This window comes from Perna viridis, chromosome 2, assembly GCF_037379345.1.
Source record: "Perna viridis isolate PV_CMFRI_1.1 ecotype Kerala chromosome 2, ASM3737934v1, whole genome shotgun sequence".
Classification (NCBI taxonomy): Eukaryota; Metazoa; Mollusca; class Bivalvia; order Mytilida; family Mytilidae; genus Perna; species Perna viridis.
In genome coordinates, this window is record NC_142446.1 from 45,449,896 (window position 1) to 45,477,794 (window position 27,899).

At 31.0% G+C, this 27,899-nt stretch overlaps 1 protein-coding gene across 4 annotated transcripts; it reads right to left on the reverse strand.

Annotated features, from left to right (window-relative positions):
* Nucleotides 1-26,704, reverse strand: LOC148625346 (ras GTPase-activating protein 3-like). Of its 4 annotated transcripts, XM_088568805.1 has the most exons (24): nt 26,546-26,704; nt 23,682-23,799; nt 23,385-23,478; nt 21,586-21,687; nt 20,900-20,982; nt 20,328-20,490; nt 19,968-20,038; nt 18,815-18,943; nt 18,387-18,537; nt 18,001-18,149; nt 17,658-17,772; nt 16,787-16,861; nt 16,217-16,340; nt 15,309-15,415; nt 15,002-15,079; nt 14,300-14,383; nt 13,461-13,540; nt 12,723-12,915; nt 12,171-12,241; nt 9,229-9,318; nt 8,338-8,492; nt 7,296-7,313; nt 5,516-5,696; nt 1-2,814 (listed from the first exon to the last, which is right to left on the reverse strand). In XM_088568805.1, exons 1-24 carry the CDS (start codon nt 26,592-26,594, stop codon nt 2,757-2,759), a joined length of 2,538 nt encoding a protein of 845 aa, XP_088424931.1. In that variant the 5' UTR covers nt 26,595-26,704; the 3' UTR covers nt 1-2,756. The 4 variants fall into 4 exon arrangements, 3 of the variants coding, with proteins under 3 accessions (XP_088424931.1, XP_088424932.1, XP_088424933.1); XM_088568806.1 differs by lacking the exon at nt 7,296-7,313; XM_088568807.1 differs by lacking the exons at nt 1-2,814; nt 5,516-5,696; nt 7,296-7,313 and adding an exon at nt 9,004-9,025 and having other exon boundaries at nt 8,376-8,492.
* Nucleotides 26,705-27,899: the final 1,195 nt, after the last annotated feature.

A 27,899-nucleotide genomic window follows, 5' to 3' on the forward strand; every position in this document is an offset into this window, starting at 1 on the left:
TTGTATAAGAAAAACATTTTATTTCAATGATATTAGAAAATCAAGAGTTAAGGTGAAAACATAACAAGAAAACAATTGGTAATTAACATAAATCACAATACTCTGAAATACTGTTACCCAAATTTCAATCGAAAAACAAACATGAAATGTTTTCTCCAAATTAAAAACAGTCAATATTTTGCTGCATACCAATAACAATGAATTAAATTCCCGTTTCATTCACTTTAAGGTATTAAAAAATAATTCTTTATCAATTGGTAAAATCTCAAAACTTTATTTTACTTAATTTCAACAACATAAAATTTGTAGAAATAATGACATATTAAAATTTACAACAGAAATAACAGACCAAAAAAATCTCTAGAAAATCTAACAATAACAAACATGGAATACTGACTCTAAAGAAACTATAGAAAATAAAATACCTTAAAACTATAACGGTACACATACTATAAAACAATGAAATATATTTACAACACATTGGCCATCATTTCATAGTCAATATAAGTCTTTATGAAGTTTAGATTAAGGATAGAAAGCAATCAGTGAATTAACATTAAATTTATACCAGAATGAATCTTTTACTTGATCTCACAAAAGCTTTTTTTTTTTTCAAATTATCCACCTCAGTGCATTTCCCGTCAATTAAAATATATATTTCTTTAATTTAAAATGTCTTTAAAATTGCCACTCGAAGACAGACATACACAATACTGAAAAAGGTGTTAGTAAATAATTTAAAAAACACATTAGGAAAAAAAAACCCACCTTAAATTAAGGAGTGTCTTTAGTATAAGTTCTAAAATTTTGACCAATAAAGTAAAGACAAAATTGAATTTGGAATAGATTGAATATAAAGGAAAGCCATTAGATTTAATATGTGACGTACCAATATATTGGTATTGAAGCAGCCCATTCATGGGAGAGTCATTTTTGCTGGTTTCTGTTGAAGGCATGTTTCAGCAAGTGCTTCTATGTTTCAAGGAAAATTAAGCCGATACTCAGATAACAAGAATAAAATGATTTTTACCCAAGTCTTAAAATCTATTACTGTAAACCAATGAAAAGGTCCTTTTTATTGCAATGGACTGTTCATTAATTTTCCACATTATACATTTAAGATTTTTATTTGTTTACTTTCTCAGATTTATATAACATTTAACTGGTCCATATATTGCCATATGACCCACATCATCACGAACTATTTGTTAAAAATGTACAGCCAAGAGTTCATATTGCATGTTTTTATAGCTACCTCAAGTCACAAAAACTGTATACTTTCCATATGGTACACAGAAAATGCTCCACATTAAATGTATTAGTTACTGTACATAAAGTAATAACCCCTTTTTTGTATAGGCCAAAATAAAAAAAATATCCAAACTTTTCCCACCTTCCTGAAAAATTTTGATTTTTTTTTTCAATTTAGGTCAATATGTTTCAAACCGTCAGCATTTAGCATTTTTCAATTAAATTGATAAACAATTAAAAAATAAAATTCACCCACCTGCCCCTAATTTTGAAAAATGTTGGATGAATTTTATCTATATATGTTTATTTTACAAACAATATTGAAGAGGTTCAGGTAGTTCTTAAAACCAATATTGGACTCAACAAATAGTGGCTTGTATGATATTAGGACATGTTACAGTATGAATTTTTACACAAAAACATCAAATAACCTATTAGTATTTTGATTTTTTCATTTTTGTTTTACAAAAATGATTATACATCTTAAATCAATGAGTATTGGCATTTGGAATTGCACAAAACTCTGACAAATGACAAAAATAAATAAATTTGAAAAAAATTGCAATGTAATTAATATTTGTGTTAAATATATTTATCATTAAATAAAGAAAGAAAAAAAAAAGCAGAAAAAATTTGGAAATTAAAACTTCATATATATTTTTATTAGCATCTGTCACTGACATGACTTCTTGGTTTTAAATATTGTAAGTAAAAAAAATATCACAAGTCTAGAATTCTAAAGGAAAGGCTACTAATAAACAAATATATAACATTTGATTTAAGTACCACATGTGAATCTAATAATAGAAATTCCACTCAAGAAGCTTTCAAAGTGCTAAAAATAGAATCAAAAGAGGTGAACAACAATTGCAGTACTAATTTTAAGTACATCATCACCATGCCTGTTGGCAGTACTTGCCTTGAGTTATCTTCTGAAATGGAAATTTTTAAAATATCTATCGTGGCCCTTCCTGTTGAAATTGGGTCTTTATGAACCTGACTGGTATAGACTTAAAGCACTGTCACAATAAAGTGCATCATTCTTATTTCAGATGCAAGCATGAACAGGTAAACCCTTCTATTTGATTGTCTCCCCTTGAAAGTATCTGAAAACATTATCTCACTTCATGTAATTTCACATATCAAACTCAACTTCCGTATAAATAAAAATTTGATCACAATCCATTGGGCAGAAGTTGTACAGACAAAATACTTCAATGGATAGACAGACAGATATAAGACTGATGAACAGATGGACTAGGTAATTCCTATATGCCCAAACATTTTCAGGAGTACAAAATATCAAATGATGCACAAACAAAATATTTCTTAGTACCCTGCCCTTTGTGTAGGTAAGGCATAAACAATAACTACATCTTAATATACATGTATCTACAAATATGGCCATTTGATCATTGAGACAGAATACTGAACACATCGGGATACAACAATATTGTAAAAAAACAAACACACCATAGTTGAATGTTCAATAACATCATTTTTTGTCACAGCCTGGAATCCTCTTGATAAGACACAATACTCTCATCACCATATGGAGCATCTCTGAAATAAATTTAATTACCGGTAATGAACATTAGACTTAAGTTTTTTTAAAGATTTTTGCGAGACTGTATAAAGCAATTTATGAAGGGGGCTAAATTTTAAGAGAGTGTCCAGGCAAAACAAAGCAGTAGGTTGTAAATGACAAACATTGTTTTCAAGAAATTTTCAACCATTTTATATCACAAATGGATCCTTTCTCAAAACTAAATGCTGTTTTTTTTTTTATTAACTGCAATAATTAAAGAAATAAATTACATAGAAAAAAAAAGCAATGAAATTTATTGAAGAAAGGGAGATCACTCTTTGACTTGAGCAAAACTAGGTTGCTTTGTTAGGGAACTTTAAAATAATTTTATGAGCTATCCATTTTTGTCTTAAATCAAACTTTACACTATTTGACATACATATGATATATCAATTACATAGAAGCAAAAATTCAACATGATAAAATTCAGGCTGTGCCACCTATATCATAAAATCTGCCTGATTTTTACATGCACAGCCTCTTAAAATAAGTAAAGGTGGTAAAATGGATTTAGATAAAAAAAAAAAAAACTGCTACCACAAATTACTTTTTAAGTCACCAAGTCAATGATATTTAAATTAATCTGACACTGCAGATTCATACTTAAATGTATTACAACTTTCCTGAAACGAAAATGAGATTGAGATCTCAAGTGAAAGGTACCATTATATTTTGATATGGAAGGTTAAATTTGATAGAATCAATCAATCAATCAATTAAATCCTTATGCAATAATTTGCAAAAACAGAAATAGTTATATTCAATTGCAAAACAGCTGCATTTTAGCTTATAACATGCCCATCCATGATCATGCTAATTTTACTTTTTGTAAAGAAACCTAAAGTTTAAAAGAAAATCAGAAAACAAGGAAGAATCAATTCAAATAAAGTTCTTTTGATTAACTGTAAAAATAAAAAAAATTGTATGTGTGGCTGTATTTATGTTGAAGGTAGGGGTAATTTAAGCTTTACTCATGGTTATGAGATATTTATGCAAGATATATATATATGAAAATACCTCTACTCCCTACTACAAAAAATTCCTTGTTTAATTTGTTTTACATTGTGAAACAGATCTGGTCATAAATTTTACATCAATGGAAAATGTTTCACCAAGCATATTTTGAAAATACCAATCCACAAAGTTTCAATGTTAACAGTATCATAAATTATGTGAGCTTGCAGTGATTCATCAATAATTTAATTTCTGATGTAACAAACTTTCTGATTGGATGAAAAATTTGTCCATCATCCCATCGACCAAATTTTTTAATATGACATCATCAACCTTTTTTATTGATTTACTTGCTAAATCTTGAAGCTGAAATTAAATCATAAGGAATGGCTGTTATATTATTTTTGGTCTATTTGATATCACCTTGATGCCCATAGTGCACACTTTAAAATAACTGCTACACAGGTTATTTAGTGTGCACCACATGATTGAGGTTATTTCTTCATAGACCGAAAAAAAATATAACAGTCATTCCTTAAGAGTGACTTCATTAAATTTTGAATATCACTGAGCAAAGCTAGACATATAATTTCAAAGTAATAAACCCATTTGCAGCTGGTGTCATTTTGAAAATAAAAACAAAAAAACAAAATATTTTTAAAAAATATGGTTTTTAAACCGTCTTTTATCAGCCCATTTATTTTTTAATATTCATAAGATATACATGTGTACCATGTTTGATGATGATGTTTATCAATAATAACCAGAATATGTGTTGACACATGCCTTGGTCACATTTCAAGTCATAACTATACAAAGTATAGTTTTATTATTAAATTTACATTAAGATATATCAGTACAATATGCCATTAAAATGATATTCACCAGTGTTTGCAGATTGTTTATGGTAGCAAATGTTGATATATCAAAATTGATGAATATGTTGACATGAAAATGCTTTACAAGACAAATATGAAGTTGCATGCATTGTCTTGCTAGGTACCAGGCTATGCTCACTCTTACAGGAAGTTGATATCAGACAAATTGCTTTTAACATATGCCGATTCTATATAAACAAACAAACCAATTTTGATACTACCCCGTCCATTGGGAGCTGAATCTGAGATTTTTTGACAAAAAACTTATTTATTGTTCCATATATAGTGAAAAGGCAAAGTCCCACTAAACAGGAAGCTGAAATTGTATAGTTAAGTATTGTTTTTTGATTAACTGCAATGATTAAAGACAAATAAATTACATAGAAAAAGCAATGAAATTCATTGAAGAAAGGGAGATAACTCTTTTTGACAAAAATTTTCTCTATAATTCCATATAGTGAAAAATTGAAAAGTCCAACAAAACAGGAAGCTGAAATCATATAGGATTCAAAATCGCTTACAAAATATGCTCCATCTATATTAAAGCCACACACTAAATCTGAAATCAATCCATCTGTTGGGAGCTCAGCTGAATTTTATCAAAATCTATTGAGAAATGTAGAAATCACATGAGAGTGATTAAACAGTGTGATAAATGGATGCATTCATGTAAGATGCCTAGCATTTATAATTCCCCATGATGCTGGGACAAGCCCATATCATTGGGACAGATTGGGTGTAAAAGATCATTATTGTGAACAGTAAATAATTATTATCCAAATTTTAAGGTTTTAACCCAAATGATGCTAGCAATCGTTGATTGCAGTATTAACCTCTAACTTACATAGAACCAATGATTGTATTGCGTTGTTTGTTCTTCAGATACTGCATGTGTTCTTGTTCTAGACTGATGACACATTTGAGAATCTCATTCACAGTAACAAAGCATGTCCTAGTGTCTTCTATATAAGGCTGTTGGAATGTGTCAACTTCTCCAGTGTAGACTTCCTGGTTGGCACATGCATCTGTTAATTCAAATGATATTAATTTAAAGATAAATGTATATACCGGTACTGTTTACAAAGTAAGATAATAAATTTCGCTCATTAAACATATAAATTACATCTCTTCCTTTCAAGTGGAATGTTAGGAAAACTTTAAGAAATACTGAAAACAGGTTCATTATGTTCATCAATCTGATCAACCGTGAAAGTACTATTGTTTGTGGGGTACCAATTTTTGCGGTTTTCATGGGTAGATCAAACCACGAAGTTTGGTTCCCAACAAATAAGAGATATCCCATTGATTTGTATACTGAAAACATTCAAACCACAAAATCCACGAAAATTGGTATTCACAACATTTCCAAACATATAATCAATGTCAATAATACCAATAATAAACTATTAGGAGATGATCCTGTTAAAGCTAAGACAAGCCTGCTGTGGAAGTACTATTGTTCATGGGGTACCAATTTTCATGGTTTTATGTGGGTAGGTTAAACCACAAAGTTTGGTTCCAAACAAATCAAAGATTTTCATCGATGGTATACTGAAGACCTCAAAGCCATGAATTAAAAATTCCATGAACATGCGTTTTTTCCCTTATCCACACAATTGGTATTTACGAATTAAAGAACTTTCACAGTATTAATTTTTTTCCCCAACTTTTCACACACTGTATTCTTATCAAAGAAGCATGGTCTAACTGGACCAAGAAAATGAAGAGCAGTAAGAAAGTGAGGACATCTGTGGTCAACTTTCATAAGATGATACACTGTTGTGGTCTAGTGGTTGTTGTTGCTTTTTATGTTCACTGTTATTTGTTTTACATTTTTTTCTAAAAATTAGGTCAATTTTCTACTGGGGCCTTTTACAACTTGCTTTATGGTATGGCTTTTTCCAATCATTGAACACTGCATGGTGACCTGTAGAAGTTTAATTGTTAGTTGCTTAGCTTTTGGTGGACGACTGTCTCATTGGCGATAATATCACATCTTCTATTTTATACAGTCTTGTATCATCACATCTCTGTGTATGCACACTTTTATAATACTGCCCTATGTTGTTGTGCTTTAGTTAAGACCACCAAAAAGTAAAATGAGTTGATACATAATTCAGTGTTTGGTAAACCTGAATCTTAAGTTAACCAAAAGAAGTCTGAAACTATTTCAAACAGTACAACACATCACACTGAAGCTGCATATAAGTATTGAATTGTTCCAAAGATGACTGCTATGATTTCATAAAATCCAAATAAGTCTGGCAGCAAAAAGTAGATGTTTGACCAAAAATTAAAATCTTAGACAGTATAATCCATCTCATTGAAGCTGAAAATTTAAATTACAAATCGTTCTCATGAAGAAGTATTGAAATTTGTGAGACATAAACTATGGTTATGACCTACACTTAAACATACATACACATACATATGGAAAACATAAACACATATTTCCCCAACATCTAAAGGTTAGGGGATAAACAATTTTGTTAACAGATTAAAAAAACAATGAATAATATATAAGTATGAATGTAATAATAAAATGATAATAAAATCAAAGGGATGTATATTACTACATGTACTAAATATAGAAACAATAAGACTATACAACACTATATTCTTACCACTATTAACCCTGCATGCTAAAAATTTAATACTTTTTTAACAACGGTGATACAATTGTTATTACTCATGTCATACCAAATCTTTCATATGTTTCAATTAAAGTGTACACTTGAAATGTCAGTACATATTGATGACATTGAAATAAAATGTTACAACTATCTTTGATTAAGACATTAATTTTTGCCTAATTTTTTTTTACTTTACATAATTGTTATCGTAAAAGTTTACAGTTCTCTTTGAAGAATTAAGTACAATGACACCTGTCTTAGCCTATACTATAGTTCAAAAGAACTCTGTTGATTGATTGATTGATTGATTGATTATAGTTTTACATCCTATGCCAAATATTTCAGGAGGAGAATGATAATGACCAGTTACACAGATCCTGCTTTATACTGGTCCAAAACTCTAAGCTGAATCTTTATTGTGCTAGCTTACAGAAGCAACAGCCCACTGATAGGTATGTCAACCCACTTGGACACAATATTCTCATTACGATCCAACCAGTCACCCTATCCCCTTAAATACCAGGAGCTTTGCGGAGAAGCAATGAGTACCAATTTTAGATTCTTTGGTGTAACTTTACCATGTATCGATTCCAAGACTTCCCACACTCAAAGTGAGCACCCTATCCTGAGTCCAGAGATCAAAAAGGTAGTTCCAAGAATTCTGTACAAAATGAGATAAAGTAAAACCTCCCTAAACCGAATCCCTTTTGGACTTAAAAAAAAAAAAGGTTCAGTTGAGAGAAGTGTTCACTCTATCAAGGTCCAGAATACAGATCATAGAAAGTGTCTGGTTTAAATAGGTTTTCATATTTTTTCGTGTTCAGTTTAGACATGTTTCTCTGTATTTTGTTCTGGTCCAGAGGTTTAGAGTGGGTCCACTGTATCTCATCAACCAGATGTGATAAACTTGTCAATATATCTGGTTAGAAAATGTTTGAGACAAAAAACAATCAATATAGAAGAGTTATTAGCCAATAAATTGTATTGAAAAGACAATTAAAGCAAATCTGTTCCAGACTGAAAAACTACCCACCTTGCATGGCCTCTAGTTTCTCCCTATTTGTTAAGAAATGGGAATGTATTTTCTCCACTTCTCTGTCTGAGTCTATTGACACCTGTATATCAGTAATAGGTAGACCACCTGACACAGGTGAGCAACCATGACACATGGAATCTATACTCTTACAGCTGAAATATTGAAGGAAATACAAGATATTGTTAATTTTCCTATGATACAAAAAGGGTAACTGGCCAATTATTCCATACTAAAATTGTATCGAAAATGGTAACAGATAATTCAAATACCTGAAAATTGGCTTAATAACATGTAAAAACAAGATTTTTGATATATTATAGTAAGCAATACTAAAGGGTACCAATGATTTCAAGTTAGGTGTGTAAATAGAAATAAAGGCCATATGATGTGAGGCAAGAAAGCTCTTAGAACATGTGGAAAATCCCCTCAATTTTAGGGGAGTGAAAACTGGGTCTGAGCACCCTCTAAATCCACACCTGAAGATACGATAGCTGTGGCAAAAATAACAGAACCTTAGTGAGTGTGTTCATGCATCTTATGCGTCCACATATTGCATGCTCAAATATTAAGTATTTGTCAAAGTCCAACAGTTCTTATTTCTGTAAAAATCAGTGGAACAAAATGAAATGTAACTTGATCTGTAACTAACAGTGGTATACTTACATACCAAAAACCATCTAAATATCTGCAAAAGTTTGAAAAAGTGTGGATAACTTGTGTCAGACTTATTAATGGAGAGGACAAAAAATTATAACATTATTATGCACATCACAACCTGAATAAATAACCCTGGTAAAAATCAAAAAGATTATTCAAATGAAGGAATGTCCAAATAAATTCATAATATCAAGACAAAAACTAGAAACCTTGAGAATAAATACAACTTACCATAACCAATGTCCGTTGATGTAAGCTGCTGGATGGAATGTTTTCAGTCGGTTTTTGTTCCTATTACATACCTTTGTCAGAATATCTAACCTACAAAATACAGAAAGAGAACTTCTAATACTTAAAATAGTCAGCACAATCCTTCTTGGACAAGAAGAAATGAAACATATTCTCATTTCTATATTTTTTTAAAAGAAAGTATGTATAGTTATCCAACAGAAGGTATAAATATTAGCAGTGTTATGGAAATCATGGAAATAATGGGAAACTGATATGAAACTTTATTACAACAAAATTTTCACATTCTGAAATATTAGCATATAAAACAACACTTCATCAGGAACAATATCAAAGGCTGATACTTAATTATGAAAAAAGAGAATTAAAGATTTAGTTCTAAATGTATTGGTTAATATAGACAGAACATTATGAACATATCATTGCTCAGTTTCACAGTGCACTAATAAATTTTGCAGAAGGCTACAATGAGAAAATACCTACAGAGCCAAATATACCACACATTAGAATGATATAAAGCACAACATATGATGATCCAATAAATCAAGCAGGATTGACAATTAACATATGTTTTAGTATGTATGTGATAATCATGTGATTATCACTTTGCAAACATATGTTTTTCACAAACATATGATAATCATGTTTTAGAATTGAATTATATGCATATGATAATCATGACTATCAAACATGTCTACATGAATTATCGTATGATTCTCAAATGATTTCCATATGATTATCATAAGTGGAACCTTTGACTTTGTTGTACTGTAAAAAGAATCTGAAATTTTTATCTTAACACTCAAAGCGGAAGGAATGCCAGTTTATCCAGTCAGCAAACATCAATACATGTGTAACTGAGAAAATTTGATGCTTTTATAACATTTTTTGGTTTGAGAAGATAGTAGATTGTGAAACACATTATCAAGTTCCAACATTCAAAGTTACCAGAAGATGTGTAATAGGTTTCTGGTAAGGTAACTCCATAATATTTTCAAAAGTAACAAGAATGCTACGCGTAACCATATGTCCACCGCCGCTGTAGAAAGAGTTGAATTATAAATGTTTAACACTTTTATAAATAGCAAATTCAAAACTCATGTGCTTTCACAAGTCCATGTGGCAATTCGAGGTTAATGAATCAAATTAAATTAGGTTAAGAATTCTTCATACAACAATAAAAAATCCGCAAAAAAAAGAATGTGAAAAATAACTCCCATAAAAATTGTCGAAACAAAATAGTGGTTGAGTATGATCAACTACATATGGTGACAAACAATCCTACAAAATTTGGTCAAATTCTGTTCAGTGGTTTCTGAGGAGTTGCGTCCACAAGGTGTTCCTATGCGAATAATGTGAAAAATGAACAAAGTCCCATAACTCCCATAAAAATTGTTGAATCAAAATAGCGGTTAAGTATGATCAACTACATATGGTGACAAACAATCCTACAAAATTTGGTCAAATTACGTTCAGCAGTTTCTGAGGAGTTGCATCCAAAAGCTTCGGACACACAGCGTGACGGACAGACGGACACCAGCATTTCTATGTCCCCGCTACGCGTTGCGGCGGGGGACAAAAAATACTAAAAGGAACAGCATGACCTTTCACAACAGTAAACTTGAAGTTAGATCACAACAAGATCATTAGAAATGCCTCATTAATTTAAAATCAATATGAGTATAAGTGTTTCTTACTACTTTCTAATATAACATGATTGCTACATGTAGCCGTATGTCCCCAACCACCCCAAAAAAATTGAAGTGCAAAAGCAAAATAACATCTGTAAAATCTGTAGAATCAAAATGACGGCACCTTATGATCAACTTAATATGTTGACCTACAAAATTTGAACGAAATCCTTTGAGTAGTTTCTGAGAAGTTGCATCCACTTTAAAGTGTTCCTATAATGTAGCATATATAAATTCAAGAAAGTCCCATGTACATAAAGACATAGTCACTACCTGTAATTCTTCTAAAACACTAACATGAGTATCTGAAGCACACAAATTCCAAACATTAGTCCAGAAAACAGTTAGTCAATCAGCACACATAATATCTCAACAGCTCAAATTCTTGTGCTACCACCAATAAAAAAAAACAGTGGTTATTTAAAATCTTGATTTTTACCTGAGAAAATGCTAAAGGTAAAAAGTATAAGCATGATCATGTGACAAGTCCTGGTACATTATTGTGTCCTCTTTAGTCATACTTTCATTAATTTGGTGAATTTTTTTGAAGCAACATCTTAAAACTGACACTGGAATTTCAATAGGTGTATTATAAAGAATAATGAAAATCTGATTCTAATTCAAATAAAGTCCTTCCAAATAAGGAAATGGCCACTAAAATGCTACATCAAATAACAATTGTTTTCATTTAAAAAAAATAAAACCAAAACATTTGAAGATGCAATATAAATGATGCAAGATAAAGCACTACATTTATTATAGATAACTTTTTATTCTTTCAACTGAATCTGTCATCATGATGAAAAGGTCTGGTTGGCCTGCTTAATTTAGGCCATGCAAATTAATTTCTATGGTACTCTGGCTAAATTTGTCAAATATAATCATGAGAAGGACTAGTAAGAAAGTATCTAATGTCCTCTGACTCTGCCAGGTTGGGCAATAAGGACCACTTTACCCTAGACAGATGCTTTAGGAGCACAAAAAAAGTAGATTTTTATTCCGAAGTAGAGAATTTACCAAACTACATAAACTAATTCTGAAAGTGAACACAAATTGTATGCAAAAATGACGACAGTTTTGTTTACTGGAAACCATAATTTGTAAAAAAAAAAAAATAAAATAAAAAAAAATAAAAAAAAAAAAAAAAGGTATTTTAGCCTGAGTACTAGGTATGTTAAGTTTTCATAGCCTGAATTCTGTAAATGTTTTTTAAGAACTTAATTTAAGAATTACCATTCTTTTTCCTCTACACAATTATTGGCTTGTATGTAAAGTGCCCTCTCTGGTTGAATCACTTGGAACATCTAAAAAGAAGATAAATACAACATGTTACAACCATTAATTAAGGCATTTTGTCATTGTTTCATTCATTCCTTTTTTCTCAAATTCACTGTTTTGGTTATTGAGGAGAACTGTTTTCTTTTATATCAAAGTAAAAATACATTTAACTCTGTATAGGAGACTAAGGTTGATTTTTAAAATAAATCTGAGGATTTTAATTTTTATATTTTGTAAAAGCTTGTGTTGGGGGTCACAGTTTTTTTAAGAATCATTTTCCATTATATTCAACAAGAAATGTTTCTTGCTGAATTTAGTTAAATTATTAAACCACAAAAATATGAAGGCAGTACAATTTATAATTAAATGGTACATTAGAAATGAAGGAAAAATCCCAAAATCCTGACAGCATACCCCTCCCTACACACACTTATTTATAGCAAGTACTATTTATCATCAAGTGTTTTCCTAAATTATATTTATATGTGACCAGACACTGAAACCTACATATTTCATTTTGAATGATTGTTCTTGAAGAGTCTCCACAGCCAAAATTTCTCCAATAGGGATTTCATAGATAGGATTATCTCCCTTCATCTTAGAATATGAAAGCTTTTGATTGGTCAGACAGAAATGTCTTCGTTTAAAATTTTTCACTTTAAGAATCTTCTTCCTTCCTTGGGCTCTCTTGATCAACATCCTGCAAGTAAAAAAAGAACTACATATTGAAAATAACAATCCAACAAATCTACTTGAAATATGTCTGTATTCCTTTTGTATACAAATTCACAGAATATACATTGTACTTGGCCTCCTTCAAGGATAATTAGAGCTTCACCTGGTACGGACAGGGTCCTTCCTCCAGTATGTACTCACCCTTCTTTTTGCGTGATGAGTCACTGCTCTTAAATGTACTTATCTTTCTTTATGGATGATGAGTCTTTGCTCGCTTAAAATGTGCTCACCCTTCCTTAGGGGCGATGAGAGCTTCACCAGATACAATATGCTAAAAAATATACTCACCCTTCTTAAAGGACAATTGTACCTTCACTAGATACAGAGTGAGTTCTTGATCTAGTATGTAATTACCCTTCTTTTGGAAAAATGTACTCACCCTTCTTAAAGGAAAATTGTACCTTAACCAGATACAGAGTGAGTTCTTGATCTAGTATGTACTTCCCCTTCTTTTGGGATGATGGAGCTTCACCAGATACAAAATTAATCCTTGCTCTAAAATGTACTTACCCTTCTTTAAGGACAATTGGAGCTTCACCAGATACAGAGTGAGTTCTTGCTCTAACAGCAGATGATATAATATCTAAAAACTGAAAAAAAGATGTACATTATTTCTAGTGTTATATATTTAAATTTTAAGGGAGTTTTAAGGGCATGCAAAAGGATATTAACAACTTTTGTTTTCCTTTAAATAATTTTATGATTTTTCATTTCTTTCATATTGTAACCTAGTCACATTATAATTTTGATTAGTATAAACTGTGCAATATCCCATTCCAATGAAGATTTTCATGTTTAATAAAAAGGTTTTAAGTAGCACTCCAGGTAAGAATCATGCAAAATGTGGTACATGGTTGGAAAGCCTACATATTTTTACTTTTGATATTTTGTTTAAAATGCTTAAGTAAACAGTAAATAGGACATGGACTTTCATAGAACACTTGTTAATAAGAGATATAAATCATTTAGAATGCACTATAGAATTCATTATTAAGCGAGACAACTCTGCAAATAACACTGAAATACAATAGAAACTATTGGATTTTCCATGTGAATTATCTCCTATGAGCTGGCAGAAGGAATGAATGAATATAGATTTCATCATATAGACATATAAAGCAACTAAAATAACAAAAATACAAATGTGTAGCCTTTTTTGGAGTGTATCACATCTTATAGAATTTGCATGATTCTTACAAAGAATGCTACTTATGTTTCTTAATATTACTTTAAGGCAAAAAATAATGTACCGATTAACCTTTTTATAAAATTTCCTGACTTACTGATAAATAAAAATACTTCCAATGAATATTATCCCATCAAAATATTAATATTCAAGATGACCTTACCATACGGACGGCTTCTACATGTGATGGCTGAGACAGATACTGAAATAATGGCACCATATAATCTTCTTTTAATCCATAAGATAGCTGAAAATTAAAACAAAAACAATTTTACAAAAGTAACACTATAGATTAATTGATAATAGTTAAATGTCCATTGAAAGACATTTCATGCATTTCAGGACAAGAATGTTTGATCAATACAACAACCTGTTTTGTACTAGACCAAAACGCAGAGGATTTTTTTAAAATGCTAGGTCAAAGGGCAACAACCAGACTAAGGCATTCATTACACTCAATAAAATATTTTTTCCTAATGGAATATCTAAATAAATACCAAATTGGTTAAAATTGATTTAAGATTTTTCACAAGAATATTACAGAAGTGACAGAAAGAAGGACTGGCTTTGAAGCTTCTAGATTCCTCTGCATCTTTGGAGGTAAGGGGACAATAAAATATCGTTTGGAGGATTTTCAAAATTTTTGCAAGAATTTTACATGAAACTTATGTAATTCGTTCATTTTGATTGTCAAATCCATGATTAGCCTGAAGTTATTAATGGTTAAAGACTTGATAGCCTATCTGTGAATGGACTTGTACTGATTCTTAAAGATAAAGCACTACCTATGCTTCACTAATAGCTAACAAGTTTCAGAAATGAAAAGAGCAACTTAAATAAGTCTATATGACTTTGAAATACTCACTGTCTTAGAACTGACTAGATTGCCTAATCCCTGTATTGCCTTGGATATTAATGTTAGTGTTCTGTTAACAACAATATCCTAAAAAAACACAAGTAAACAGTCATTTTACAGAAAAAAAGTTAATATTGGACACATTTGCAACTAATTCTGGGTAGAATAACTGAATAACTGATTAATGGATGGACAAGGCAATTTCAATATACTATCCATTCCTTGAGAGGGGGTATAAAAAACAGTATTTAATATTCTTAACTTTAAACACAACAAGCATGATGTTCTATAGATTTTACTATTTCACAGCTTATACCTGAGTATCATTTCTAAGGTCAAACAACCTTGGTCCAAGAATGGCTGGAGCGAAGAATCGGAGGAATATGAACCCGCTCACAACCTGGTATCTTACTTCATTGGAATCTATAATAAAATACTGAATTTATTCTTAGAATATTTCTATGATCACTTTCACATTTCATTATTTAAGTTTTAGTCTTTAAAATCATCAGAAAAAAGGTGATTCAAGTACATCAAAAACCCACCAAGTTCACTTTTATTTCTTCTTAAGAAACATTTACAGAACACATAAACACATAAACCAGCCTTAGTTAGTTATTTGGTTGTTGCACTTTAAAGATAAAAATTGCTTACATGTAAATTGTGTATGAAATTGGCCAACTGCAGTCTGTGAAAGTTATTGTTTTTGATTTGGTTGATTTAGTGGAAGATGAATATATAATTTACCCCGGACTTGACTTTTTATGAGCAACTCGGCGGGTGTTTCTAGAAAAGCAGACAACTTACCCTACCGGTGCACCTGATCCATGCTCCCTGTTTTTAGTGGAGTCTGAGTTGTTCATTTGCTTTTGTTACTTTGTATGTATGATTTTAGTTACTTTATGTTCTTAGTTGTGTATGTCGGTTTTCCATGTAAGGTCTTTGTCCCTGGATTACATTCTTTTGATTACCGCTGTAACCTTGGTTCCCTTTATTATTCTCTCAAAAATACAGATCTGTATGCATACAGGACTATAACTATATAAAATATAGCACATGTTGATTGTTTTGTGTGGTAATCATGCCTGACACTCTAGTAGCAAAGAGGCTACTCCAAGACCAGTGTTCTAATATGAAAAGTCTATAACTGTCTTGTGGTAAATGAGTTATTACAATCTACAATGTATAATCAACCCTAATAGTAACTAAGTTCTATATACCTACCTTTAAAACTATTATAAGCTATTTCCTTAAGTGTGTGAAACACTTCACACATAGCTGTAGGACACAACAAACCAGATGACACTATGCCTTGGAAAATACTTTCAACATATCCCTTTAAGATTTTCTGAAAGAAACAAAACATTTGCTGTAAAAATAACAAGAGGAAGAACAAGGAAATGTATATAAGAGTATACTGTTTGCTTTGTATTTTGTGTGAACTTTTGTTACATCCAATAATGCATGATGTTTAAATAAATTATGTTATTTTCTGCAAAGATTTATTTTTTAATATGACAACCTGACCAAAAGTTTAAAGAAAAAACAAAATATTTCAACCAGATTGTAACCTTAATCTAACTTTTATCAGTCAAATCTTTTCATTTAAGCTTAATAAAACAAAAAATGCATCGTTGAAAAAAAGATCCTGGAATAGCTAAGAACCCTTTTAAATATTTAACTGATATCTTGTTATCAAATGAAAACCCTGTCTCTTTAAAGGTGGCAAGAACAATAGCACTATTCCATTATATGAGTGCAAACATTTGCATTTATACAATAAATATATATTACCATATTTTCTTCTTTACTTTCCCCTTCCTTCAATTTAGCAGGGTCTATTTCACATGACTTGTGTTCTGCACATATCTAAAATTTATGTATAAAAAATCTTAAATCAAGCCCAGCCAAGATTAACATAAAGTTGCTCATGTTGGGATACTAGGCATATCCCAACTCATAGAGGAAGTTGATATCAAAAAGCAACCACTTAACCAGTTACACAAAAACACAAAATCACTTGTAGTCTATGCTCCACACTGCAAATTTGAAATCAATCAATTTATTTGGAGCCAAGATTTTTGTGTCCAAAATTGTTTCTATTGTTCCATATAGTGAAACAAGTACAATCTTTAAAAAGGACAGAAGATGCAGTAAAATTTCGTTTTTTACTTCTAAGTTCCCAGATTTCTTTCAAGAAAATAACACATGACATGTAATTTCAAATTTTCTATACATTTTTTTTCTAATGACACTCATTTATCAGTATTTGGCCAATCAGAATACAGAATTGCAATCAGGTGACTTGCGTTTCCATAGATGAGTGTCCTTAAGGTCAAAGAGTAAAAAGCGAAACTATACCAACTGCATTGGAAAAATGTCCAACAAAACAGAAAGTTGATATCGGACAACACCCAAAATTGCTTACAATGTATATCCCATCTATATAATGCCACACACCAAATTTGAAATCAATCCATCCATTGAGAGCTGAGATAATTGCTACAAAATCTGGACAGACAAGGTGATTCCTATATACCACCCACTCCATGAATATGCAATTAAAATATTTTCAAAAAGAGACTTACATTCGTAGAATTTTAGTGGTATGCAAACAATCATAAGTGAAAAGCTTAAAAAACTATCAACATAAAGCATAGTTTACCTGGTCTATTGTAGGCTTGATTGTCTCTTGTAAGTAAGGTAATCCGGTAAACTTCATCAACTCATCAATGAGTTTCGTCACTAGAGTATTGCCTCGGAACAATGTGTGGGGATCCCTGTGAAAAAGAACAGTGCAAACCATAGTAAGAAAGACTGTAAAGATCTGTAATAATACTCTTATTCCTTGAGAAAAAAAACAACATAACAATTCACATATTTTGTTGCATGGCTAAGTACTTCCTAGACAAGGATAAGTTGTAATAATTTTTTTTCTATGATGAAGAACTGACTTTGAACACGTTTAAATTTTCTCTATTAATTTCAATGAAACTATAAAAACTTACGCAGTTCGGTCAATCTCATGTTTTGCTAGGGACTTTATAAATGGGACTATTTTGTTGTGGTGTAGGAACAACCTCAAAAGTGGTTGTGCTGCATCCTGTCGGTTCGCAACAACTTCACTCAGGATATAAGCTGCACTTGAGGTAACTGGCTATAAACAAAAAACAAACCAATTCATTAGAGTAAGATTAAAAAAAAGATGAAGATATGAAACATGAGCTCCTTAAAATTAAAAAAAAAAATTGTCAATTATACTGTGCTTTATAAATTAAATTTTTCAAGTATGGTCATTCAACATTATCCCTAAAAATAAGGAAGAAAATTGAAATATTAGTTACAATCTGTAGTATATTTGGTATGTAAGATATTCTACATACAATATACATACATCAACATCAGGTGACTGTAGCAACAGTTCTCTGAGTTCATCGTAATACTCCGGCGGGAATACATGGTCAGAGGTATAGGATATCTTTAACCTTAAAGAGCCAAGGTCAAGCTGATGTGGTTTCCAACTCTCACGTCTACGTAAACAATACCTAAAAGAAAAAAGAACACTAAGATCTACAATAAATCCATTTTGTTACCAGTTTTTAATGATGTATCTTGACCAAATATCCCACACAATCAAAGAAATAATATTATGATTTTTAAATACTACAAATTTGTCTTCTTAAAATTGGATAAAAATAGAGGACTGACAAAGCATTTTTTTTTACTCAAGAACTGTCTTGGATAATCAAATGGAAATGCATTGTTTTGATTCAAGTACTACGAATTACACTATTTGCTGTCGTATAAAAAGCAACAGTTTACCAAGCATTATGGACGGTTCCGGAGGTGAGATCTCTCAGTGGAATTTTTACTTCACCAAGAAATGAACCAGGAAATATTTTACCAAATACCTCTCTGGACATTCTGGAGTCATCATGGAATAAAGAAATTCTGAAAAAAAAATAAATAAATAAAGTTAATGAGTGGAAACAAAACTGAAACAATTGTTATTTTATCTTTTTGTTATCTAGTTGGCAGTTCTATTAGACAAAATTAGACTACTCATATAAAACTATGAAAATCTTGCATATGGTCAGCAAACATTTGATGGAGGGCAATTTTCAACTTGAAAGTGCACAACTGTGGTTATAAGTATCCTTTTACCACAAGTGTTTGCCACTCTACATTCATGTGTAGACCAGCTTCAAGTCTATTTCATACACATGGTATATCTGACTTTTCCACATTACAAAATTAAGTTTGGATTTGATATTTTTTTCTTCAAATTTCAAAGAAAATCAAACTGATTAATAAGCATGAATTTGTTTCATATATTACTATCACCAAGTTTGTTATGGGTATTAAACATGTTAAAAGGCTGCAAAAAGCAACAGGCAAGATATGCCTCAATTTTTTTCCTTACATTGAAACAGTCTAAATTTATAAATACAGCTTTGCAAAAGTGACATTTGGACTTTATTAAACCATTTCCAAATAAATGCTTTAATCCATTTTCCATTTTATTGCAGAGCTCTTGTTTACTTATACTTACTACAAATTTGAAATTTGGAAATGTCCTGTTTTCAAGAACCACCTTAAATCTATCCAGATGATTCATTTTTTTCATAAAATTCTGCATTTTTCTATAGATAATTTTAACATTGCCTGTTTTTAGGCAGGCTAGCATTTTGTCACCATATTCTTATGTGAATACTGCACATTTTTTTCAACTTTCATTAAATGTGGTCTACTGCTGGTAATTTTTCCTCGTTTCCCAGTATGCATTTTATCAGAAACTAACATTTTTCATCGATCTCTCTTGCCAAGAAAAGGGTGTATGGAATTCATGAATGCTAAATTTACTAGTATTCTAAATATCTATAATAACACCAAAGGCTTTTTTTTGTTAGCAAGGTGAGCTTTCTCCATGTTTATTGTAGGAGGAGGTCATGTTCAGCCAAACTTGATATCTTACCCAAGGTCAATATTAAACTCATCTTCAATGTAGTAAGTCTGTCTATCAGAATTTTGACCCTTACTGCCAAGCTGAAATATAAGGAAAGTGTGTTGTTCAAATATCCTTTAAAATTATCCTTCAGAATAACTGAAAACCATTGAAAATTTATACATAGCTCAAATCAATATCACACAAATAATTACCTATGAAAAACTTCTTCAAGCATTATTAAGTATATTGTTCTCAAATATCTATTAAAATCAAAATGTTCTTTCAATTATACTTTGTTTAATTCAGAAAGAAAGTTTTGAATTTAATTACAAGGTAGTTTTCTCAACATTTAAGCAAGTTGAAAAGTATTTTAAGGTTTTACTGTACCTCAAACTGGAAACATTCATTAAACTGGGGACAAGTTGTTTTCTTTTTCACTGTAGTCCTTTTAATATCAGCTTTGTTCCTGGTTTTACTGTAGGTCAAGGTTACCATAGCATAGGGGTTACATCCTCCATTAGTGACTGGCAGGTCACTACATTCTATAACCCTATGCACAAGAAATAGTGATAAACTAAAGTAGTTTTTAACAAAAAATGTAACAAATGATATTCCCTTTCTTTTAAGTTGGAAACCCTTTATTCTAATGTATAAATAATATAAATTTGAACTTGAAAATTTATTCATCTAAAAAGTTAGATCTAGTAGATCACAGATTTTTTTAAAGGAAAATAAGACTAAAATTTCTGAACAGTAAATGCAATTTACAAGAAAACGTTACTTTTAATAATTTCTATACATGTGCATTCAAATTTTGAACAGTATTCTGTGGACCAGATCAATGTGTTAGAAGATATAGTCAAGCAGCCATTAAATCATAATTCAGATAGGCGAAATTATTGGAGGATCTGAAGGGATATGAATTGCAAGAAAATTATTTTTTTTGCAATTCCTTATACCTGACAGAGAGACCTTGTGTTGTAGAGTTTTCTGAATCACAGTTTACATACTCATCAAACTTAATCTCTAAGTGAACTTTACCCTGTAAATAAAATAAAAACAATTTGGAAAACAACATGTTTTTGTATCATCAAACATGTATAGCAAATTTCTTGAAAACTTCCTCAAATTAAAGTCTTTCATGCCTTCCTATTCACAGACATGATTTTACGAGGTCTACAAACAAAGCAGAAATTGGTAAAATCGGAAGTACATATACAGTTAAAAATCTGGACTTGAAATAGCGGAATTTCATTAAAAAGTGGAAAAAAATCATGTCTGAAATGGAAGGTTCATTTATTTTACACTAAAAGATGAAATTAGGATCCGTAGTCATCATCACATAATAAATTGCTTAAATATAATATTCTAGACTTCTTTCTTCTTCCAGATATGAACACATTATGTCTAATTCTGTCGGAATTAACACCATACTCTATCACAGATTGGGAAAGATTTTTAAAGTGGCACTCCAGCTAAGAATCATGCAAAATGTGATTCATGGATGAAAAGCCTACAAATTAATATTTGTGATATTTCGTTAACATTGCCATAGTAAACAGAAATTAACATTCAGTTTTTCATATTACCTGTGTTCTTAGGAGATGTCTCTGATTCAGGCATACATCCACTATCTAAAACATACCTGAACCTCATTGTCAGCATCTACTGGTACCAACGGAAACCAGTGTTCCTTCCCATGATACTTGTACAGTTCCTGTCTTCTAAGACTAATCTTACCAATAACCTATTTAAATGGATTTCATGAACAGCATAATGTAAATCATTTTATAGTGTCTAATTCAGAAAGTGCCCATTGCTGAAATTTTTTCATATAAGCTGTATCAGGCACACAATATTTTTATCTTGTGTGATTATTCCTAATAAAAAAATTGAAATGGATACTTGCCTGGTTTCAGTAAAATTCAACAAATGTAATGATCGGCTAATAGAATTTTAAAACACACAAAAGAACCATTTCTAACAACAGTTGACTATTATATCACTCAACAAAAATACCCCTTCAAATTGTTACATTTTATTGCTTTTCATTATTTTCTTTTTCACTCTACTGCACCAAGAAAGGAAATTAACAATCAATTTGACCAAATAAAACATTACTACTTAGCAACAAAATGACAAAATTTTATTTCAGAATGTTTTTGTGTTTTCCAAATGTAACATCAGAAAACATTGGTAACATTTGTCCTTCTTTTATTTATGAACATTTAAATTACTGTCTATTGTCAAAAGTACACAGTATACTGCAACAGTCTTTTTTGATGTTTTGTAAAATATACATTAAGCATCATACCCTATAAGAATCAGGCAGTTGGTGAATCATGGTATGAAAAAACCCATCATTTTGATAGTGTAATTTGACTATTTGCACAATCAGAATCAAGGAATACAGACCAGATTTTCCATATCATGCTGGACCATTGAGTTACAATTTCACTGAAATGACCGAAAATGTACATTTCAAGGGCAGATAACTCTGTCAAAAACCTGATTTTTCTACGATTCTTTTGAAAAAACTCTCTGAGTGAATCCTGTGACGCAGAGATCAAATAATGGCCTTTTCAAATAAAGAAAGCATCATTGAGTGAAATCATATTGTCAGATCAGTGGGGTTTTTGGCATGCATGTTTCTGATTTTTCCAATTTTGCCTGATTCTTACGAACACTCACGCTTAAAGGTTATTAATAACCTAACTGATAAATTCAAGGCAATAGTAAAAAGGAATACCGTAGTCATAAAGGAAAGCCTGTATAACAAATGGCAATATAAAGGCAAAAACTGGAAAGTTGGAAATAACCACAATGATCTTGACATGGTAAAGGCATTTCCAATGAAAATGTGGGTTGTACACCAGGTTTTGTAGCATGCTAAACCTCTCATATCCATTATAGTTGATTAATTCCAGTGTATTTTAATACAAACAAGCAGCATAAAAATGACACCAGACAAAGTTGGTAACAGTACAGAAAGTATATTGATGACACATTGATCCATCATCTGTAAGTTTTTAGTCAAAAACAGAATATTTCTCACTATTTGATATCAGAAATAAAATTTTTCAAACTGTGTACGAGACATACTTATTATAGCCTTGGTCCAAGACTTCTGACCAAAAGCCTGTCTTTCAGGCAATAATGGTACATTAAGAAGTCAGAATAATGGCTACTAGCTCTGGCATACCTTAACTCATATATATAAAACATCATATACATATATTTTAATAAAATTTATAAATTAAAAACCCAATTCATCTCATTTGTCCCCAATTTTGGGTGGCTAATGTGGAGAATATCATTGATCCATATGTGAAATAAAAGGATCAAGCTTCTTTAACCTTATCGTCTTTCACAAGATTTTGAAAGTGCAAATGCTTGTATATTTTTCAGTTTATCTACAATGGTATGATAAGATTTCCTACTTACCTTATTTTTGTTTACACTCGCCTCATACAAGTGTACTGACAAATATCTAAACTTCCTTGGTATCTCACCAGCAAATTCTTCCCCATAAAATGGACTAAAATACAATGATTTACAGTTTGAAGATAAAAAAATGGAAAGAAATGTATAATTTTGAAGCTTAAATTATAAGATGTCATAGGAAAGTACATGTACAGATTAGAAGGCTCATGAAGGAGCAAGGAGACTTACGTATACATCTGTAATTTTACAATTCTGATAAGGTTACTTAAAACATAACTACTGGTCAATAAAACTTACTTCAGACATTTATCAACAGTTGAAGTTCTGTAAATTTCCTCCCTGTCAAGTCGTACAACACAAAATGTATTCTTTCCAACACTAGATACACAGTTCCCTGGTAAATTTTTAGCTTCACCTTCAAAACATTTAAACTACATATACAGGTAATTACAAATTGCACCTGTTTCTATTAATGTGAAGTTGCCATTATCTCTCATTTTGAGTATTACATGTACATTTTTATATGTTAACAGCTGAAGAAACTTATGTTTTTAACAGATTTATAAGAATATATATCTGTAATATAAAATCAATTACCTCCACTGTAGACTGAGGGTAGCTTTTTCAAAGAAAAAAAATGAACAATACATGTGTATTAACAGCAGCAAGATGCACATTAGTTTAATCATGTTACTAATAACAACAGCTAATATGTCCAACAGTTCTATTCTTAAGACAGAGTTGTCTATTTTGTGAATAATTATTGATATGTTAAATGGATTAATGTGAATATGACTCATTATCATATTCACTTTTATCAATTTAACATACATGTCAGTGATTTAGCTAGGGCTCGTCATTTTCACCATTTACGAAAGGATTTCATAGATGACGAAAATATTTTAGATCGTTTTCGTCAATTAAAATTTAAAAAGTGTATAAAAAAATTCCATTTAAAAAGTATTTCAGATAATTTTTTGACAATTTCGTCACCTTAAATATAAATGTTGTTAGTTACTGTCAATTGAAAGTTACATAATTTCACCTGGCCTAACGCTTTGACAAGTTTATGACCCTACGCTTGGTAATTACCGGGTCAACCAGGTGTGAAATACATTCTATTCTTGTTAACCTGGCAAATCACAATGATTACGGACTTCTTCAATTCGACACATGATCCGGCGTCAAAGGTTACTAAAAAATTACCACCCAGCAGTAATACATCATGGAGCAGTTCAAAATGACTTTGCCAATGTGGCCAAGCTCCTTTCTATCTGTCTAGTTTCTGCTTTATTATCTGGTGACCGTGAGAGGGGATTTAGTAGGTACGATCTGATCAAGACCTACATGTATCTTAGGAACAGACTCAAGGTTTCATCAGACTATTCTCTTCTAAAGATCTGTCTCCATCCTTCTGATTTGAGGAGTTTCAGGTTGAAGAGGGCTTTTGAGGTGTGGTGTTTATGGAAAGGACTGGAGGATTTTCTCATACCATAATAGTAGCTTTAGTCAAAAGTAACTATTTCTAGGCTTAATGCATCAAAGCTTTGTCATGATGTAAAAAAAACAATTTTTCTAACAGTAATTATTTTATTTTATTATGTAACGCACATGTTTTCTTATAGAAAATAACAGTTATTTTATTGTACCATTTATTATATGTATTGTTATGTCTGTATCTGTAAACTTAAAATAAAAATAAATATACTAAGCATGTTTATGTCTTTTTATAGTTTATGATACTCATGACTGTTGACTATTTACAAAATTTTAAATCTGCTGCCCATAACATGTTGTTTGTGCTTTACGCAAAAGTGACTAAAGCCCTCAAAATCCTAACTAAAACGCTGCAAGTACATGTATCAATACTTAAGATTTTATTTATTTAGATTAAACATTTTTTTTTTGGAAATAAATCAAGCAGTAATTCTGATTGTAATACCTTGGTTTCAAAGAGATACATACATGAAGTTGACAAATAATGAGAATAGAACTGTTCAAATTCTTTGTTTACAAATAAGTATTTGTTTGTTGGGGTTTAACGTCCGAGCAGCAATAATTAATCTTGAAAATTAAAAAAAAACCACACACACAGAGTATGTAACAAAATCGTAGATGTTTCGTCATTTATTATTAACATTGTGTTGTGGGTATGAAGATGTCACAAGGTTTGAAAATTACAGGAAATATTATATGAATACTTTGTTGCTCATTGGCATAGATTATAGCATAACCAGGGCTCACACTACAGAACAATTGGGTGAAAAGGTCACCTTTAGGTCACTCACTTGGCCCTAATATGACACCAAAAGCTAAATGAAATTGTCCTCTCATTTGCAGACATCACCCAAGATCGGAACTGTACTCTGTCTCATAGCAGAGTTTTGACAAGAGTTGTCTCTCTCTTCCGATAACAATTCAAACAAATATAGCACTTATTTAAAACTTTGAAATCTATAAAATATTCGATTACAAGCGTTTTAATCAGGTTTTTGTAACAACCGTTTAAGACAAAATACGGAATGAACATTCTTCTCCTTCATAATTCGTTTCGAAACTTGCAAATTTGTCCTGCAGTTTCTTGGTATGAAATTATCTCAACTGATAATTTGGTAGAAAACTCAAAGCATTTAATGTGATCTTGTTTCATACTAGAACAGTAAACTCTCCATGACACAGAATATTCCTTCTGTTTTAGACAAGTATGTACAAACGAGTACAATATATGCCAATAAAGTTTCAATCTTCATTTGTCAGTAATAAATTTTGAACATTACCATGGTGTTTCCCCTAAAGAGAAGTCACTTTTCCCTACTTTCTAAAGTAGCTTGAGTTGAGCCCTGAAAACTTGTATCTATTTCAATTATTCATACTTCCTTTGTTTTAGAGACAAATTAAGCTAATGTTCATATGCACTTTTTGCAGATATAGATAAATCAAATAAAGCAATATAAAATATGATATATATGCATACATATATATACATAATCAGGGGCTTTTTATACACTCCCTGATTGGGCTGACTGATAATGGTCTAAGGGAAGAACAAATACAGAGAGCTCTGAAACAAATACGGGACAAATTTACGAATTATTTGAAGATAACCAGCTAGAATTTGACAAATATCATCTTTCTGTGGTATAACTAGAATAGTTAATTACCTATTTTTACTTTTAAACTTTCCTCAATTCTCACATTTTCTTCAGCCATAATACCATTTCCGGTGTTTGAAAATAAAACAAAGAGTCGATGACGGAACACCTCAATAAATTCCGAATGCGCTTATGTCTGAATCTGAAATCTGTCAAGTCTCGTTTTTACCTTACCACGATCTTTTAAGAAAAAAAAATCACTTAAACTAAGGAGATAAATATAGATGCTTTATATAAAACCTTGCATTTACCGTTTTCAAACAACAAGAAACAGTAAGGCATTGACAAATATGTCAATTTCCCTACTGATAGTGAATATGAAAGTAACCCGAGACCAGGAACTTTATAGGAGAGTTCGCCAATCTCATTAGTGATGTCATATTCACTAATTTGCATATCATTGAGAGTCAAATTGGTTGGCAAATAAACAACTAAATAAACAATTAACAATTTCATGATTAGAATCCCAATTTTCAAAACTTTACAGCTTTGTTATTTTACATCCAACTTTGGTTCTGTAAAATGTTTCATTTACATAAAAGAATTAGTTTTTTATATGTGAATTTATAACTGTTTTACTTGAAGAATTAATTTGAAACGATATTTATATGTAAACCTCTATTTTCATATAAAATTGTCTTTAAATTTATTTTATGCTCATTTAGTCTAATTACTGAATATTTCTTTAAAAATTCCATGGATAAAAAGAGTTTTAATGGCAGTTTAGGGAACCAAAAGAATTTTTCAATTATCTTAAAAAACGAAAAAGTTATGATGATTTAAAGTTGATGCCCCATGCCACTCAATGGATATTTTGCCAACCAAAACCACATCACAGGTAAGTGATGACATCACGAAGAACTCTCCTATATTACAAAAGCAGCTAACCAATTTGAGAAAATGGGCTAATAAACAGCCAATGAAAATTATAGCCAGAGATGCAGATGTGATACGGATATTCGTGACATTACTGATCACAGCAGGGAGTGTATATTAGAGGGATAATAATCTATATAGAACACCATCTCTATTTGGCTGCACGTTCAACAGCTTGTCAACGTTACATTGTTGCGGTCTGATATCATGCTCTTGTCCATCCGACATGGCGTGTCCATCGCCAGAGTATAACAAAAAAGTTCTGAAGGCAATGTTCCCTTTTAGAAATAAAACATACAATTAGTCATGTTGTTAGAAATGCAGATGCGCGACGGCACGTGTACCTGCATGGTCTACGATCTAAATTCGTTGTTCGAGTACGGGTGCTTCTAGGTGTATGTTTGTTATTTTTGCAATTATTATTCTTCGGGAAAATTAGTCTACATTCTGAAATATTCTATTTGTCCGGGATAACAGTAAGCTGAAA